Raw genomic sequence first — 18,214 nt, 5'->3', positions numbered from 1 at the left:
TTTTTCTATCCCAGATCCAGGATTGGGTATTTGTCTTTGTTGAACTCCATTAACTTCCTGTTGGCCTGTTACTTCATTTTATCAAGTAGTCTCTGAATGGCAGCCCTGCTCTCGAGCATAGCAACCACTCCCCACACTTTGGTGTCATCTGCAATCTTTCAGAAGGTGCCCTTTGAATGTATTTGTGATATCATTAACAACGTGAACAAACTTTCATCAATCCAGTAGAGGGCAGTCAGTCTCTGCTAATTAACACATAGGGCACAGAGGAATGTCAAATCATACATACCACCCCTACACCAGCTCTTTTTATGTTTCATAGATAAATAGGTTAAAAACTAGGACACCCACTATGAAGACCATTGGGAATAACTAAAATAAAATATGCATTTATGTTTGTCATTCAATTGTTAGGCATTACATTGAGCTTGTGTTTAGTGATAGTCGATGTACAATGACCACACCTCCATATTGGGACATAAGGACTGAATCGGGTAGAAGTGAGGTTACTACCGACTCATCTCCTAATGCTATTTTAGGATATCAAATTTGTGGTGCTTTGTTAAGTTGTGATCTTTGTGTCACATTACCTATACTCCCTTCAGCAGCAGGAGTGATATTTTTGTTGCTCACTCGAGGAAAAATTGTCATTTTGGATCATCTAAACAACAAAAGAAAGAAATCCTTGGATAAGATGTAGTTTAAGGAAGATTTAAACATATTTAATTGTTTGGTCTGTGGCAACTGACAGTAAGAGACTTCAGGGAGGCTATAAAGGAGCCTCTGCCTGGAAAATGTCATGAATCATACTTGCAAAGGGAAAGGTAACATTTTATTTCAAGTTTTATTCTCAGAAGCCCTCAGAAATATAGAACACATGCTCTAATAGTTTGTTTTCTAAATGTCTGTCCTATTGAGAGTTATATAAGTCAATGGAACTTCTTTCCCCTTAAGAACCTAGTTAGTAGTCACTGCAAACATATGCTTCATATGCTTCAGGAGATTCTTCAAAATAGAAAAATTCAACTGTTCCTGGCAAAAAAAAAAAAAAAAAAAGAAAGACCCAGAGACAACATGTTCATCACTTCGACTCAGCCCAGGCAGTGCCTGGAGTATGTACAAGTGCCTAAAGACCTGACTTCTCAGAATAACTTTTGTTCTGTACTCAGTTTTTAATCAGTGCAGATCTGTTTTACAGAACAGCTTTCTGGTATTTTCAACATTCTCGGAGGGAAGAGAGGGTAATTTTAATTTTGATCATTCATCATGTTCTTAATTATGTGGTTGTAATGTCAAACCTGCTTCTGCTATGGAGTAAAACTTTTTTCAACTTCTTGGCAAAAATGGGGGGAACAAATCACGAATGCAAATGCAGCTTTTGTAGCTCTTTGGGTGTCATGGTATATCAGGCTCAAAATTCATTAGCTGATGAAGTCTAATCAGATAACATGAATGTTATCTCAACATATTACAAAAAGTGCAAAAGAATAATAATAAAATGAAACTCTCTGATCCAGCACACTGTTAAGGCAGGCACAAAAAAGAAGAATTCTGCATTATTAAATAGGATGAAAACAACAGAATCTGAGGAAAAACAAAAATCCAAACAACAAAAAAAATCTCAACCACCATTTTTTCCAGCAGAAATAAAGGGGAAAATAACTAATTGCTAATAAGTAACTAAATTTACAAACAAATTATTTTAGTTTTAGAAGTTACTTTAGTAAATGCATTAAATAGAAAACAACGAGTTGCATTTTACAGGGCATTTGTCATTTCCTTTCTCAGTGCTGTTAAAATTTCATTTAAAGTTTAGTTCACTGCCTTCTGCCTGAATCAGTTCTACTTTGCACACAACGCTCTTCAGTTTCTACCATAAAATTTTCCAAGAGGTGTATAACAGTCCTTTTCCCAGCAGCTCAGGACAATGAGTGCTACAGCCGTTGAGTATCTTTCTTAACTATTGTAATCCCATACCTCCACAGAAAGAACAGGATTACTCACACAGTAACACAGTAACCTGAACCTTCCCTGGGTTTGTTAACCAAAGGTGATTAATAGACCAATACTTCCTCTGTCTATGGGCAAGTCCTTCGATTAATATCCTTTTTCAGGATAACCTGCTTGAGAGGAACATTTCTAGCTTCTCCGCTCTTTTTCAGAGGGGACCTTTTTAAACTCTGTCTGCTTGGGATCAAGCTCTGATATACTCACCTAATCAAAGGCCTTCCAATAATTAATGCAAGAAACTACTGGCTCCTTTGTCACTTCTCTACCAGGAAAATTCTATAAGCAGCTCTTCAGACTCCGTAAGTGGACTCTACCATTTTTCAGTGATTATTTCTTTTTTGTTGTTGAAAGCAACAAGTTCATGTTAAGCAGAGGTATTTGTTTCTATTTTAATACTACTTGTAGGAACAGTGGGTTGACGAAGTTAATTTTGCAGAACAACCAGTCAGTTCTGGCCTCTTCCCACGGTCTCTTGCTACTGCCAAAACTTTCAGAACAGGTCAAGACTTCACTGGGACATCTTCAATACTGCAATTTGAGCAGTAATAAGTGCAGAGGTATCTATAGGACCTCTTAAATTTTGAGGCAGCAAGGATTGGCTGCATCCGAAGGGATAGGAAGCTGAGCATGACTTCACACCAGACAGTACATGGGCCTCATGAGCTAGGGTACAGCCCTACACTTCTTGAGCAAGATGAGTAGGCAGACCTGGCTCTTGCCAGGTTTAAGCAAGAGCCTAGATTGTCAGGCAATTTTGTGGTGATGAAGCAGGTCTCATATCAACTAGGAATTTAATCCATTTATCAGAATGATGTCCAGTGATGGTAACTAAGGTCCACTTATCACTAGGTAGGTCCATGTTGACAAGGCAAGTTTGAAGTCAAGCTAGAAGTCAGTCAGCAGGTCAGGGTCCAGATAACTGGAGTCCATGGCCAAACACAAGCATAGCTGTAGCTGAGCTAAAAATTTATGCTCCTACAAAATAGCTCAGGCAGGAACTGAAGGCCCAAGACAGATCTTAAATGGGGCTCTTATGCTCATAGGCAGGGCTTATGTGTATATGTGTGTGTGTGCTTTTTGTGAAGGCCCTGGGTTAGACTGGTCAGGGCCATCAAAGCTCATTAGTGCACTCAGGAACCTAAAAATAGTGTCCTCTCGAAGCAACATGCGTCCTCACACCTTACAGGGATCTGGGGACAGAAAAGACTGTTTGTAGAGTGGTTTAATTGTTGTGGGTTTTCATAGGACTATTTTAGGGAACACAGAGCCAAGGACAAGAAAGAGAGAAGGCATGGGAGACTTGGGGCTGAGTAGAAGAGGACAGGCTGCCTATGAGACTGGGTGGCTTGAGAGGTGAGGAGGGATGAGCGGGCCAGAAATTCACTGTATCCCTGACAAGTTTTGGGGGCAGAGCAGGGCAGAGGGAAGGGTCCAAATTACCCCTAGGAAACCTGGACAGGCTTTGAGGTGATGAGTGTGTGGGTGGAGACCCCAGCTGAGGCTGGTCAGGGCCATTCAAGTCTTTTAGTACACTCAGCGACGTAACCAAGGTGGGAGAAGGGAATATAAAGAAGTAAAATATTTTGACTCTGCTCTGGGATTTCACAGGTTACAGGTGTTTGTAGCATGCCCTGTAATCTGTCATGTACAGTTGAATGGCTTTACGAAGCCATCAGCAAGCAATGTTCTTAAAGACAAACATTTAACAGGGCCCAGATTTCCCATGTTACCCAGGACCAAAGCTGAACTCTTGTCATCAGCAGTTACCTTCAAAATTCTCCCTCTTCCACCAAAACTTATATTCAGGAGCTCCCTAATGATACTTTGGACAACAGCATAATTCAGAGCTGTGTGTTCCAAGTTCTAAGTGATGTCATCTGTTGTCACACAAATAAACCAGTCACAATCCAAGTTTGCTCTCCTGTCTGTTATCCTGACATAGTAGCACAATTACTACAGGCTAAGACTCAAAAAACTCAAAGTCAGATCAGGATGGATTCATTTTTCAGAGGTTTCTGAGAATCTTTAAAGCCTGATGCCAGCTATGAAATTGGGAGTCAGCGTAATCACACCCAGTCTTAATTCAATGCTATAAGACATGAACACCAAGCAGCTGTCACACTAACTTCCTTTCTCCAAACTGCAAAAATGTTGCTAGCCACAGATTTGGGGGTTAACATTCCCATGGATGCATCCCAGATATATACTTTCACCCTTTTGTATATCTTTAAGAGCAAGGAGAACTTCTACTAAAAAAGCAGGGTCTACCAATTCTAAGACTCGCACACAGAACTTTACAGTTGCTGAATTAAAGACTTAGGTATTCTTATGGCACTCCTGACCACAAGGTAAAACTAATTAGTGAGGTGCTTCTTTTTGCTAATGCTGTGTTACAGGCTGATTTAGAGATTTGTAGTAACACCCTTGGGCTATCTTAAAATCCCAGACCTCCTTAGAAGAAATTCAAATACGAAGGTTCTCATGGCTTGATTTCAATATCTTACAGCTTCAAATCCTACTGTCACAAATTTTATGTTAGTCCACAGTCCAGGTGAGGTTCCAAGCCATTTTCTACTTTTTCTACATTACCTATTTTTATGTTAGGACCCGCTACCAGTTCTCTATGTGCAGGACTAGAATATGTTTCATGTTCACTCATTCCATCTTTTCCAAAGGAGTATACTTCTGCTTTTATTGAGTACATAAGTCCCTGAGACACTCTCCCTCAACAGGAGGCTGGGGGATTGGTCTCTTACCTAAACCAATGGTAAGCTTTCCAACTCACCAACAGAAAGCTTTCTGACTTAAGCTAATAGCTCAAATCACAACATTAGGAAAACATCCAGGACACTTGCTCAGGCTTCCCCACTGAGGTAGAATCTTACTGACCCACTCATTTAAGGTTACTTATAATTAGGAAGTTTCTATTTCAATAAGAGCTCTCCTTTAAATTGCCAATGTAGCTGCACTCACCAGAGGTCTTCAGTTCTTGCTATTGCCTCTTTTGGCTTTTCTTGGAAATGCCACAAAGTCTGCTACAAATGTTGGTGGGGTCAGTTTTATGAAGTCTAGTGATCCTTGTGTTGCTGCACCAGGATTTTCTGTAACAGCCAATGGAACTGTTGCTGATCCCTCATCCAACTCACCAGGACCTTGGGAATGCCTCTTTCAAAGGAGTGTGTGCCTCTGCTGCCATTCTCCACCACAAGTAGTTCACCTTGCCTCTGCTACTCCAAGTCAAGAAGTGGAGATCCACTCCACTTTAAGGCTTACTACACACACACATTCACACACAACAAACACACGCTATTAATTAAGATAATTCAGCATAATGTTTTATTTAAAACAAGCTTGCCTCCAGCCTTTTGCATTCCTTCAGGCCAGGAGACAGATTCACAGAATTACACATCAGGATTAGTTGCATAATATATAGTAGAATCTTAAAGGACACCTATGCCCTTATATAGTTTATAATGCATTGTTAAGTTACTTCTATTTCTGAGTTATCTGTGATTTACTGGTGGTTAAGTAATTCCTGTTTACACAGTAGATGAGATTTTGTGAAGATACGAGTTTCTCAAGACTGGTGGAGATAACACTACTAGTATGCTTCTTCTGGAATATCTAGTTATTTTCCTCTGTTACTTAGTTTTGTCTTTTTGATATATATCAACACTCAGTTTTGTGATATGAAACTGTACATAATACTGTGCATTTGCATACAATCATCCACAATTTTGTTTTCCTATGCCACACAAATAAGATACTATAACTTGAACGTCTGGAAGTATCACAGTCCAACAGGATTCTCTAACATATCTGTAATACATCAAGCAGTTGTTGGCTAGTCATTATTACAACCTTCTCAGATGGAAGATTATCCATTATACACATGGAGAAACTACTTACTCACTGCTTACTGCTGACTTGGTGAGTTCTTGGCTTCCTGTTCCGTGTTCTGTCTGTACTCAGAAACTGTTACTTTTCATTGCTTTTTCCTGTACTTCTGCTTCTCTCATTCCTTTTTCTCACAACTCACACCTTCAGAACTTTTATTAGATGCTGCAATTTCAGACAAAGAATTGCAGTACAACCAGAAATGTACAGGGGAGATGTTGAAAGACTGGTCTGGTTGTAGGCTGCACTTCCACTCTTGCTCTTAAGATGGTAGCCTAAACTTGGGTATGGAATCCATGCACTTTGTTTTTGCCATTGCTGAAATGACAGAATTTCTGTTGTTATTTCTGAAGTGGAAATTGTTTAAGAGCGAATTTTTATGAGAGGTAAGGTGAAAGATTTTTGTGAATTGGAGCAAAAAATAGAAAATGACATTTTATGTTTAAGGTTTGAGCATATATGTGATTCAGAAAGAATATATGGAACAAGACAGGGAGAAATATGCAGGGGAAGAATAAGGGCTTCTGAAATGGTCTGACAGCCTGTGGCTCTGATGCAGTCCCTAAGACAGCAAAACAGGCAAATCTTTGTGCTGAAATTTGTCCAAGCAGAAGGGTTGGGGCAATACTTATCTCTGACATAGACAACTTTGGTTGGCTATAGGCTAGCCAAGACAACTTGGCTACTCATTGGCTGTACAATGCTCTGAAGATGTGTTAAGCATCTAGTTATGTTACTTTATTTGTCTACCAGATGCTTAACATGGATTTGGGGGGCAGATCTGGAAAGCAGATGTAGAAGAGAATTTCAATTCATTATAATAAATAAGTTGACTACCCTTTCTTTCCTTTCTTTTCAAAAGCCACTTTGTGTAAGTTTTCCTGATATGATTCATTACATACTTTTTTGTGCCTAACAGAAACCTTTAAAATCTTTTCAGAAGATAAAAATGGGGGACTTCTATGATGTGCAGCTAAAATTGTTTCTCCTTTAGGTTCAACAGGCTTCCTTACTTTTACAATGCCTTTTATCTTCCCTGTTTCCTGCTAATCACAGTTCACATTCTCATGGATTTTGTGAAAGACTAGGATTACACTTACATCTTTGTAGCAACTTTAAAATATCACCCAGCTCTTGCAATTCCCCCTTCCCCCCCCCCCCCCAATGAAACTGTAAAAGAAAAACAGAAAGAGAAAAAAGAACATGCACTCCCATCCTGATTTGTCACCAGATAAGCACATTGGATTCAATCCTACATACCTTCAGCACTCAAAATTTCCAGGAAGATTAAGAGGAGTTTTGTGAGAACATGGAATGTAAGGGTCAGGGCCATTCAGAAGGAAAGGAATCCATGCCATGTGCTGTGCAAATTATGTCTGTCTCTACATTAGCACTGAAATTACTTTTATAATAGGCCAGGTAATAGCCATTTTGATTTATGTTTGAAAGAAAGAAGGAACTAAAGAGGTGGCTGGGATGAAGAGAAAACTGGAGACAATGTAGAAAATTTTCCTGTAGTCTTTTTCTATAATTTTTCTGTAATAGTGTTTCCTTTTCAGGCACGTTGCTGGAAAAGGCTAACTTAAGCTCCAGGGTCACCAAAAGTCAGTTAATTCATACTCAGCTATTCAGATTTATGCTTTTCTTTTTTTTTTTTTTTTTAATCTAGGCTTTTTAAATCTAGGCTGACCTAAAAGAAATGCAATGCGCTATTAAAAAGTGTAGAGTAGTGTCTCTGGCATGATCACAATCCCCGGTGGCAAAAGTGGCTTTCTTGTTCCCTTGTATTTGTAACAGGTATGTGAGAATAGGAATTCCTTGGTTGCTGCTGAAGTATTTCCACATATTGGCTTACTTACAGTTTCTATAGCTCTACAAAGGGCAGCACATCCTAACTGTGCCTCATGCAATATTGATAGAGCCCCTAGAACCGTGAGATGACTGAACTGCTCAGAACCAACATCGTCCTATCATTGCTAGTCTGCTCCTAATTTTTTGTTGTTAGACACTGTGGTGTGAGGGCCAGCTCGTGCTTTGCATTTCTTCCTGCTTACATTACTACTCATGGTCTATGGACATAGGAGGGAAATTGTGTGTAAGGAGATTTTGACATCAGCTGTCATATCTGTTAGGTAGGGCCAAGCTGGAATCAAGAGATTCCAGGAATCAGGTCAACCAGAATCAGCCCAGATTTCTTGTCAGAAACAAGAGAAGTCAAGATGCACACCAAGAAAGGGCATCACTGGCAGCCAGGATAAAGACCCTATTTGCAGTAGGAGCCTGGAAAAAGGAACAGGTAGAGCTAGAATAATGTCTCAAGGTAGGCCTTGAGAATGAGGGCTAGGAGCCAGAGTCACAATATGATTCGGGAGCCATGGAAAGGGATACAAAGAGCTAAAAGTGGATATCAGGTATGTGGGAAACCACATACACCAAAACTGTACGGACTTACAATCCACTCCTCAACTACTAGTTCTTATCAGGTCCTTGGTTTATGAAAAACTGTTTACAGCCTCCTGCTAGACTGAAAGTCCAGCAGTGCTTAAGAGGTATGGCCATGATCTGCTGAAGAGACATTGGCCCATGCAATATTCTTCCATGCAATATTCTTACATATTTCATCCATCTTTCATCTCTGTGTTCTATTGCTTTTGCAAATGACCTCTATCATGAATTACAAGAAAAGACTCCTTTGCAGTATTAAGACTTTATATCCATACAAGTGGGTAAAGGAAAACTATTTACTGCAATCTGAAGCTATAATGAGAGCTGTAATGAGCCCCCCCCAACAATGCGGGGGGTCTACCTGAGATACTGGTTTGCAGTTGTTTGAACTGCCCTGGCTGCTGCAGCTATTGCCTTCATGGCTAGCTGAGAACTCTCTCCTCAACCTGCTGTCTGACTGTTCACATCTTATACCTTAGAGTTGCTGTCTGGGTGGCAGTAGCACTGCTGCCCAGAAAAGGGAGGAATGTGTCACTGCTTGCTTGTCCTGCTGATACCAGTCTTTTGCTCCTTGGAGAGACAGTAGAAAGTATTCTCTGCTAGGGAGAACAGCCTAGGAAAATAGAGATCATGTTTGTCTGTCATAGGCACTTAACACTTCAGTGTCTAAATATCTTCCTCAATTTTGACTGGAGTTGCTTCCCCCCCTCAAGAATGTTAGAGCGATACATTATTGATATTGTTGAAAAACCCTCATGTTTTGCTTATTACATCTGGCTGGTGTTACACTCTAACCTCTCAATGTAGCAAGTAATAAATTTTTCCTGTTATGACAGTTTAACTTGTACCTTCCTCCTAGAATTGGACAATTCAGTGAATCTTATATTTTAGGATACGATTCCTCAAGTTTGCCTTAAAGCATTGTTTTTTCTGTGTGGTGATTTACGTTGTAATAGGATAGGATACATCATGAGTTTACAGAAGTTTGGATGTGAATCCTGGTTTGGTAAGTCTAAGTAACCTCTAAATAAACCAGGAGTTTCAAAAGATGACTCAGCCCTATTGCTTTACACACTTTTCTCCCTTACCTACTGATTCTGCCTAGGTCCTGAACAAAATCCTTTTCCACTACGGCAGAGGTAAGAATGAAGGGACATTTCTGTTGATTCAAGATGCAAGAATATTAGGACAAGTCTTTAAGGAAAGAAGATTAGAAACTAGGAGCTTTTTTTTTCCTTTTCTTTTTTTCTCCGACATAGCTTCCAGCTTCTTCTTCAGAAGAAGGATGGCTCCTCCCTTTATTTTGATGTTTTGCCTACTGCTTTGCAGACACCCCCACATGACCTTGATGATGTTTTTCTATACCAAAAACTAGTTTTTGTTAAATAGAAATTTTTATCCCTTTCCTAAATAAGCTTTTCTGGAAGAAATGTGAAGGAATGTGAAGAAACAATGAGAGACTGTAGAACATTAAAGAAAAACGAAATATGCAAAGTTTACACATTAATCTACATAAACTCTTCTTCCAGCTTGAGAAATAAAGTGATTTTGTTTGACGTAGAGAAGGTGGAGTCTATAATGATAATTTCTTTAATGGGATTTGCAGACAGTTGGGGTGGGAGGTGTGTCCTCCTCTATACTACCTTCCCAGAGCGCAGTGTCTTTTAGGGCACGTTCCCACATGTTCACTCACCTAAAAGGTGTTTTGCCTGACTTGTTCAGCTGTTCAAAATTGCTTAGATGTTGCTTTCCAGAGGAATTCAGAGACACATAAGGAGGATGATTACTTCTAAATTCTAGACTTCAGAAACTAAACACTAGAAGCCTAGGACATGGATGCTGTATGAACTTTTCAGTGCTGTATAGGGTCTTTGTGAGGGGTAAGGGTGGTGGTGAGTTACTTCTAAATCAGACACACCTTTGGGTTGGGCTATTTTGGAAACTAAGTACTTGATGAGGCTCAAGGTATGGTCTGCTAGGGACAAGTGATTTTATTTTGTGTTTTCACATGTACTTTGATCAGCTGATGCAGCTGACGGACAGTCTCCTCTGTAAGTAACAGACTGGGAGTGGAGGAATAGTGACCTGTAGTGAGCCTTCCCCGACTTTTTTCAAAGCGGGGATTGCTGGCTTTCAGGCAGCTAGGTGAGAGAGAAAAAGGGACGTGCTATGGGGGTACCTTTATTTGGGGATAGCAAGCCCTTCTATTTCCGGATCTGGAATGGACTAAGTCAGAAGTTGCAGGGCAAAAAATCCTGGGATAAACATCTGGATGAAATCTACTTACTCCAGCAGAAAAGGTACAGTGCATTTCAGCCTTCTTGTCTTCCCTTTCTTCTGCTGCTCTCTCCCTGTAGCTGATTCTCACTCTTTTCCCTTAGGCTTTTCTGCCAGTAGATAAACTTTAAACAACCCTGGAGCACTTTTCTCTATCAGATTTCTTCTTTCAAGTTGGAATGCTTCTGGAGTTCCAATCTTATCTGCTTTCACAGGTGGGTTTACTAGGTCACAATTGAATTACCCTGAGTGCAGGACTTCAGTCACAAATTAATAATGTATACTCTTGTCTTTCCTGCTTCATTGGTAAAGCTCACAAGAAAATGCATGAGGGTTTTTTTGGTTTTTTTTTAATTATTATTAAGAGTGTATGTGACGTATATGCTGCAGTCGGCTGAAATGATGGCTTTTTTGCAAGGATTCTGCAAAGGTTGCCCTTACTGTGGGATAGAGTGGACTTAATGCTGTTCCACATTCTGGTGGTCAGTCACTTCCTGGGTTGGACTGCTGTTTCTTACCCCCGTGGCCTGGGTGTCAACATGTACAGTGACTCCTCTTAGACCGTATGTTATCAAGAAGATTGCCTGTGTCTTCACATGTAAATACTGAATCAAGGCTGTTTGTTACTGCTGTGCAGGGTTGCTCCCTCCACACACAGGAATGCAGGAGTATTCATGAAAATCCAGCTGAATCTGTTTTTCATTGTTCCTTGTCATTTCTGCATGCATAAACACTGCAGTACTCAAATAACAAATTGCTTCCAGTCCCTTGTAAAATTTGGTTTTTCTTTCCTCACAAAACTCTGAACATCTCTGGGGACAAAAAAGTGGCTGTGTGGGACAATATCTATCTAGCTATTTGTACATATGTATGTATACACACATATATGTATAGAAATAAGTAGGATAGTAATTTAGGAGAGACAAATATACATATCTGTCTTTAGGGAAAGAACTTACATATGTCATCATCTATCTCCTGACCAAATAACAAAAGTCTGTTTTATTTTACTTCAGAGCAGTGGGACTTAAATACACTTAAAATGGGAGGCACAGTGGAAACAATAGTGTATCCATAGAATGCTGAAGTGTTAACATTTTTGTATGTTCACGAAAAGCATCACAGGTAACTGAAAAATAAGTTCTCAGCAGGTTCTGTAATATCCAAATGAATGTGTACAAAAGAAAAGTCTAAATATATTAATATTTTTGTAATTATAACATTATCTTCACATTTTTAAGTCATAGAGATGTGGAAGGGACCTCTGGAGGTCTCTATCTAACCTCCCGCTTGAAGCTGGACAGCAATAAATCACATTGTTTTGGCTTTGTCTAGCTCAGTCTTGAAAGTCTCCCAGGACAGAGATTCCACCATATATTTAGGTACCTGTTACAGCGTTATAGTAACCTCTTAGTGAAAAAGTTTTTTTCCTAATGTTCAACCTAAACCTCCAAAATCATCATGTGATGTTGTAGCCCCTTGTTTTACCATCTGCTGTTACCAAGGAGGGTTTGGCCCCTTCCTTTTTGTTGCTCCCTTTTACATAGGCTGCTATTAGATTGCCATTCAACCTTCTCTTTGCTTGGCAATCCTCATTAATCATGTGCTGCAAGCCCATAAACATCGTGGGTGTTGCTACTGATAGGGGAAAACAGAAAAACTATTAGGCATATAAACCTTTCTTCATAAACTTCTCTTAGATCACTATAGCACAACCCCAGTGGTCCCCAAAACTAACATTTCTTTGTTTCTTTATAACTCTGTGTAGCAACACACACATAGTGCATATGATATCATTGTCTGTGAAATCAGAGTTGCATGGGGACAAAACTGTTCCCTTCCATTTTAGGTCTGTATGTTTCCCACAGCTTTCAACTGACATAAATTAGCCTTCTGCTATTCGGTCAGAAATTACATGGTGCCAATATGTGGATACTCTTTTCCTAAAGAGGGACAGGACCATTCCTCCCTTTTATTATCCTACTCTTTTCTTTCCTTGCTTGTCCCCAGAGATGCTCAGAGTTTGAGGAGAAAGAAAATGAACATTTTGCAGAGAACTGGAATCAGTTTTACTGCTTTCATATTCTTAATTATGTACAGATAGAAAAACACAACAGGAAAACCTTCTGTGGTGACTTGTGTATGGGAACTACTCTTATAAAACCTTTGCTTTGGTGGAAAAACTGTTGTAAACCAAGAGGGCTTTTACTTCATCCTGTCATTTTGTTGTGTGGAATTGCACTGTTGTGGCTTCAGCTTGAGTTCTTCTTAGTGCTAATGGTGCTGGAATACATACAGTAATAAGCAGCAATTAAATTCTGTATTATCTTATTGAAAGCCAGTGGTAAATATGTTACTCTTTAACTAGTATGCTCTGACTGCACACAGAAAGTCTGCAAGAGAAGAACAATGGTTTTTCCTGTCCTACAACTGGTGATGACAATACCTGAAAGCTAACTGTTTTGGTAGTTCTCACCTTCACTGGAATTGCTGTTCATTCTCTTTCTTCATGTGTAATAGTTCTTTTAATCTTATTGGCTGTTGATCTCAGCATTATCCATAGAGAAGGATTTTTTGGCTTAATCCTGCACTGTATAACATTTCCCAAAGGGACATCCAAGTTCAGGAAATATGATACAATCTCCTAATATTAAAGAGGACTTCGAGTTTATTTTGCCTTACTCTGCTGGTTTCTTTCGGTTCAAGACTCTCCTTTTTAAACAGCCTGTAGCTGTGTGGAGTCCCAGCGACAGTGGTCACATCTCGTATGTCCTTTCTAGAATTATCTTTGGAAGTAAACTCTGGGATCTACATAGCCTGGAGCATATGAACATAAAAACTCAAGAGAGTTCATAAACATGGGGAACAAAGACATAAATACTTATGAAAATTCAGGCCTGGTAGAGGTGAAGAGGAATCACATGCCTGTCACAGTCTAATAGATCTTCCAGAAATTATGAGAGCCATTGCTTGATTTATTTTTTTTTAGTTTGGCTTTCAGTGTAAGAGGTTCTAAGGAAATGTGAACAAAATCTCCCTAGCATGTAATTTTAGAAATTCCACCATATGAGAATTGCACTGTTCATAAAAAAGAACTAATAAATAAATTAGAGCAAGTGAGTACATAGATCCAGGACAATTATGTTATATTTTTCTTTCTTGCCTCTATAACTTTGGCTGATAAAATATTTATCTTCTGTGTGTCTCTCTCACAGCTGCTGCTTAGGGATTAATGGTATCACCTGGCCTTCGTGGGATGCTTTGAGGCTTAATCTTTCTAACGACAATAAAACATTGACTTGTGTGGTACATTTAAAAAAAGAAATAATGCATTAGAGGTGCTTGGGACAATTTGCATAACTTGCAGAGAGCTATGGTGATTCCAAACATGTCGCAATAAAAACTTTATATCCCCTTTAGTTTCCAAATCTTTTTGTGACATATTAGTGAAGTGTTTTGCTTACCCTGAAAACAAACATGGCACAAATAAAAAGTAGCTCAGCCTAATGCTATTAGAAAAATTGCTTAAGAGTTGTACAGGGACACAGAGAGTCTTCAGCTTCTAGACAAATCTTTCTCAAGCTGGTAGTGAATGAGAGATGTCACCATAGTTTTGCTGTTGATTTGTCTAAACATTACTGAGTTTTCAGTGCACAAATTTCCTGTCTTAAAATCCACAATGCCTGAGGGTGTTAATTGGTTCCTTTGCTCCCAAAGGCGACAGTGAAATAAAGATGCCAGCTCCCAGTTCCACCACTTCATTTGTAATATGTTTCAGTAACAGTGCTTCTGAGTAGTCAAGATGCAAAGAACAGCCTGTTGGGAACTCTGCTGCTGCATGTAAAATAAAATCAAAGGCATCACTGGCAGCCTTTCTGGTCTTTTCTTATGCTGTTACACCTTCATCCTAATCAATTTTTTGAGTCTAATAATGGAAAACGAGCCTCCTTAATTTCACAAGTGTAAAGGTCCCCCAGAACTCACATTTCCCCAACAATGCACAGACATACACACATCTGACCTCAGTGCCTAAGACATGGCTTAGGCTCATAGATGTAGGAAGATATTTGCCTTCTTAAACTTGGCTATAGTTTTCCTTGTGAAGAAGTAAAAATGAAATTTGTGGTCTGAAAAAAAACCACCCCAAATTAAAAAGTTGTTAGAGAAAACTAATTAGACACAGAGTAAGGAACACAACCTAGAATAAAACTGCAAGAAAATACCTATTGAAGAGGGTTGGAAGTTTTGATGCCGGATGAGATTATGCTTCAGAGAACAAATTTGTTTTATGAATAACTCAGTGGTAATAAATAATAACTAACATCTGCTGAACTGTTAATCCAGTTCTAGCATGAGATTATTCTTAGGATGCTCTCAGGTGCAGAATTTTAAAAAGGAGATTAATGCAAGGAGATTTCCCTGCTGGAAGTGACTGAGCAAGATTTCTATTGCTTAGTGTGGTAGATAACTAAATATCTGAAGGGTAAGACTTCCCTATCAGTTTCTTGTCTAGTAGCATCGGCAAGTAGTAGTAACCTGTTTATTTCCAGAGAAGCTCTGTTTACTGTCAGCTGAAGGGGCTTTGACATACATGCGCAAGAGGTTCCAGTCAATTTGCTGAGTCTTGCTGTCGGTGCTGAAGAAATTTGCTGACCCTGTCTCTTCGTTGATTGTCCAAGCCCCTCTTATCTGTCACCTTTTCACTTCATGCTATTACTTCCTAATTCATTCTTTAGCATCTTGTTAGATGATTGCATTGATCCTCTTTCTGGCTGGTTAGCTTCCTCTGAGCACTCCTCTGCTCTCCTGAAGTCTTGCATACATTTTTACGTAGTAGCAGAAGGAAGGGAGAAGATGAGTCTCCTTTGGCAATTTCATGATGGAGTGTTGAGCATGGATATTCTGAGCAGCACAACAAGGAAAGAAAAGAAAGCTGAAATAAAATCCTGCTGATGAATTTACAGCTCAATTAGAAAGAATTGCTATAGACCCTCAGTAACTGACATAGCTATGGGGATAAAGCATGAAGCTAGGAGATGCCAAACTTAAACTAGAGCAAACACTAGGAAAATTCTATACAGTAAATGACTCAAGTAGTAGAATCTGAGAAGGGAAAGAAAGAGGAGAAAGAGATGCTCCGTTGCACCTGTGGTGAGCTCAGTCTTGAAAAAGAAGTTTCAGATTGGTTGTTGTCCAGACAGTTCACATATTTAACATATTTTCTTGTTTTAAAAGAATAACCCTATAAATCCAAATTCTTCTTTTTATAACAGATTTAAGACTTATGGACTTGTCCTTGCAATCTTTATCTTTTCATAAGTGTAATGAGCAGAATGCACTCCAAAAGAAGTGCTTAAGAAGCTGTAAATCCAAAAGGGTACATATTACCAGCAGAAAGTACTTGTGAAATTCTTAACCTTGTTTAAAACTACTTTACATGACTCCGTCAGTCAGAATCTGACCTACATTCTATCTTCTCTATGTTTCACAATGGATTTTCGGGTGTTCCTGATTTTGTTCTCACCTGTATTGAAAAACAACTCACAGCTTCCTGTGAAGGAAGTGACTGATAGTAATGCATGATCAAGGCTTAGTAAGTGCCTCAACACAGCTACATTCCTTTGCTCAGTAAGAACAACCTAGGAGCACTTCCAGGTGGATACTGTTGTGGTTTTCATCGCTCATCAGAACTACTGGGTAGCTATGTAGCTGTGCTTATCCTAAACTGATCCTATAAGGCAATGTCAGTACTGCCTAGTGTTAAAGACCTAATTTAGGTGGCTAAATTAGGAGCTTAGTGTCCCTTGACTCCATAGCTGATGAAGAGAATGATTTAGAACAGGAGCGTAACTTAGATGTGCTGAATTATCTTCTCAGAGTGTCTAAATAGGTCTCTGCTGAATCATTCTCTGAAAGCCATCCTCTCCATCCAGTGACATAATGGCACTTTACGGAAACTAAGCATCTACTGTAGGCAGCTCTGTTAAGAGACTAAGTTACAGATTTCACCTGCTGCTGCTTTGACACACAGGAACTAGAATTGTGAAATGTAAAATTCATGCTGTGTTTGATGGCTCAGGAAGAAAATTGATTAAATATGCTGAACTTAAAGAATTTAAAACGTTTTGAAGATTCTAGAATCAGGTGATTTTGGTTTTTTATATTAGTGAATTTGGCTCACCTAGTACTTGACATTTATATGCTCAGCACATTGCTGTAATGTATTAAAAATGAGTTTATAATTTTAATGGTATGTTTTAAATGAGAGTAAGATGTTTGCTCAATCATGGGACAGAAAATGCATATGATACAAACATGTAAGTTTGAGGCAGCAGAGGCAGTGTGCCATGACATTTACCAACACTGCTGGGTTCTTCACCAGCTTACTGTTTGGCCTGGTATCTCTGGTTCTTTAAGCCTGGTTGGAGGTTTCTACAATCAGTAGAAAAGTTTGACAATTTTGTCATAAATTTCTGAAAGCTGAGTGTAGTAGTTATTAGGTCTCTCCCTCTTAGCAGGCTTGTAATTCAATTAATTGTTTACAAGGGCTTTGGAGAATTTTGTGAGAAAGGTATTGTGTTTTTGTCCTCCCACATTGTCTCTTGCCCAATCCTTCCTCCTCTCTGAGGTCATTTGAGGGATAAAGGCCTACCCAGTAAAGCATCAACATATTAATTGTAGCATTGTTTATACTATTGAAACCCCACCTCCTTCCCACTTCCTGCCTCTGAAACTTACATTCTCCAGAAACACGGAATCTTTCTCAGCCAAAATAATGGCAGAGGTGGCAAGCTTGCTTCACTGATATTGAATCTTACAACTTTTGCTCAGAGTGCCTCTTTATTTTGTTCCTATTTCTCTGATCCTAGATGCAATGTTCGCATTAAATAATCTTGTAATTAGCAACTAATGCAACTGACACATGAGTAAGCTAAAGAAAGAATACTTCTCAAAGCAGCAATGCTAAGAGTTTGAAGGACACATAAAGATATCTCAGAATGGCTCCCTGGTTTGTTCAGGATGGTTCTTTATATGCTGAATGTTTTTATTTCTCCTCTGTTCTTCAGCGTTTTTCTAGTCTAGTTTCTAGTGACTTAGATAATGGGGTGCTGTTGGTGACAGGAAATGTTCTTTTTATGAAATGATGAATATAATGTTCAGTTATGCTTTTATTACTTGTAGCCCATGCCCATTAATTTACACTTATTCAAATGATTCCTATTTGTCAATGTAATTCTGATACTTCTCTTTGTTTTGTTTTATCCCCCAAGTTCTCTCAAGTGTGTCAGTATCTTTCTGCTATAAAGGTGTGCAGAACTCACACATTCCAGGTGGATTAAATCCAGAGATAATGGCATATCAATTTTTTTTTTTTGCTTCAAGATTCTATTGTTCATAAAAGAATAATTTAAAGCAAGAAATATATATTTCTGTAAGCCACAGAATTTATGTTGCCTGTTTTCCTATAGTTTTATTGTTAAATTATCCTATACATAATAAGCACAAGTTCTGAGAAAACATTTTGTGCAATGGGCCATTTACATTCTCTCTCTCTCTTTCTCTGATGTGGGTTTTCTTGTGGCTT

General features: G+C 39.0%; 1 protein-coding gene across 2 annotated transcripts in view; it reads left to right on the top strand.

Moving 5' to 3' along the window:
- The first annotated feature begins 10,521 nt into the window (after positions 1-10,521).
- Positions 10,522-18,214, top strand: part of LOC142090522 (transient receptor potential cation channel subfamily V member 6-like) — a 31,989-nt gene continuing 24,296 nt past the window's right edge. For both annotated transcript variants that reach the window (XM_075168592.1, XM_075168681.1), the window contains exon 1: positions 10,522-10,652. In XM_075168592.1, the coding sequence (XP_075024693.1) occupies positions 10,522-10,652 (131 nt within the window). The remainder of the gene's footprint in view (positions 10,653-18,214) is intronic.

This window comes from Calonectris borealis, chromosome 1 (genome assembly GCF_964195595.1).
Source record: "Calonectris borealis chromosome 1, bCalBor7.hap1.2, whole genome shotgun sequence".
Taxonomy (NCBI): domain Eukaryota; kingdom Metazoa; phylum Chordata; class Aves; order Procellariiformes; family Procellariidae; genus Calonectris; species Calonectris borealis.
The sequence above is the reverse complement of the archived record's forward strand: the minus strand, read 5'-3'. Positions and strand labels throughout refer to the sequence as shown.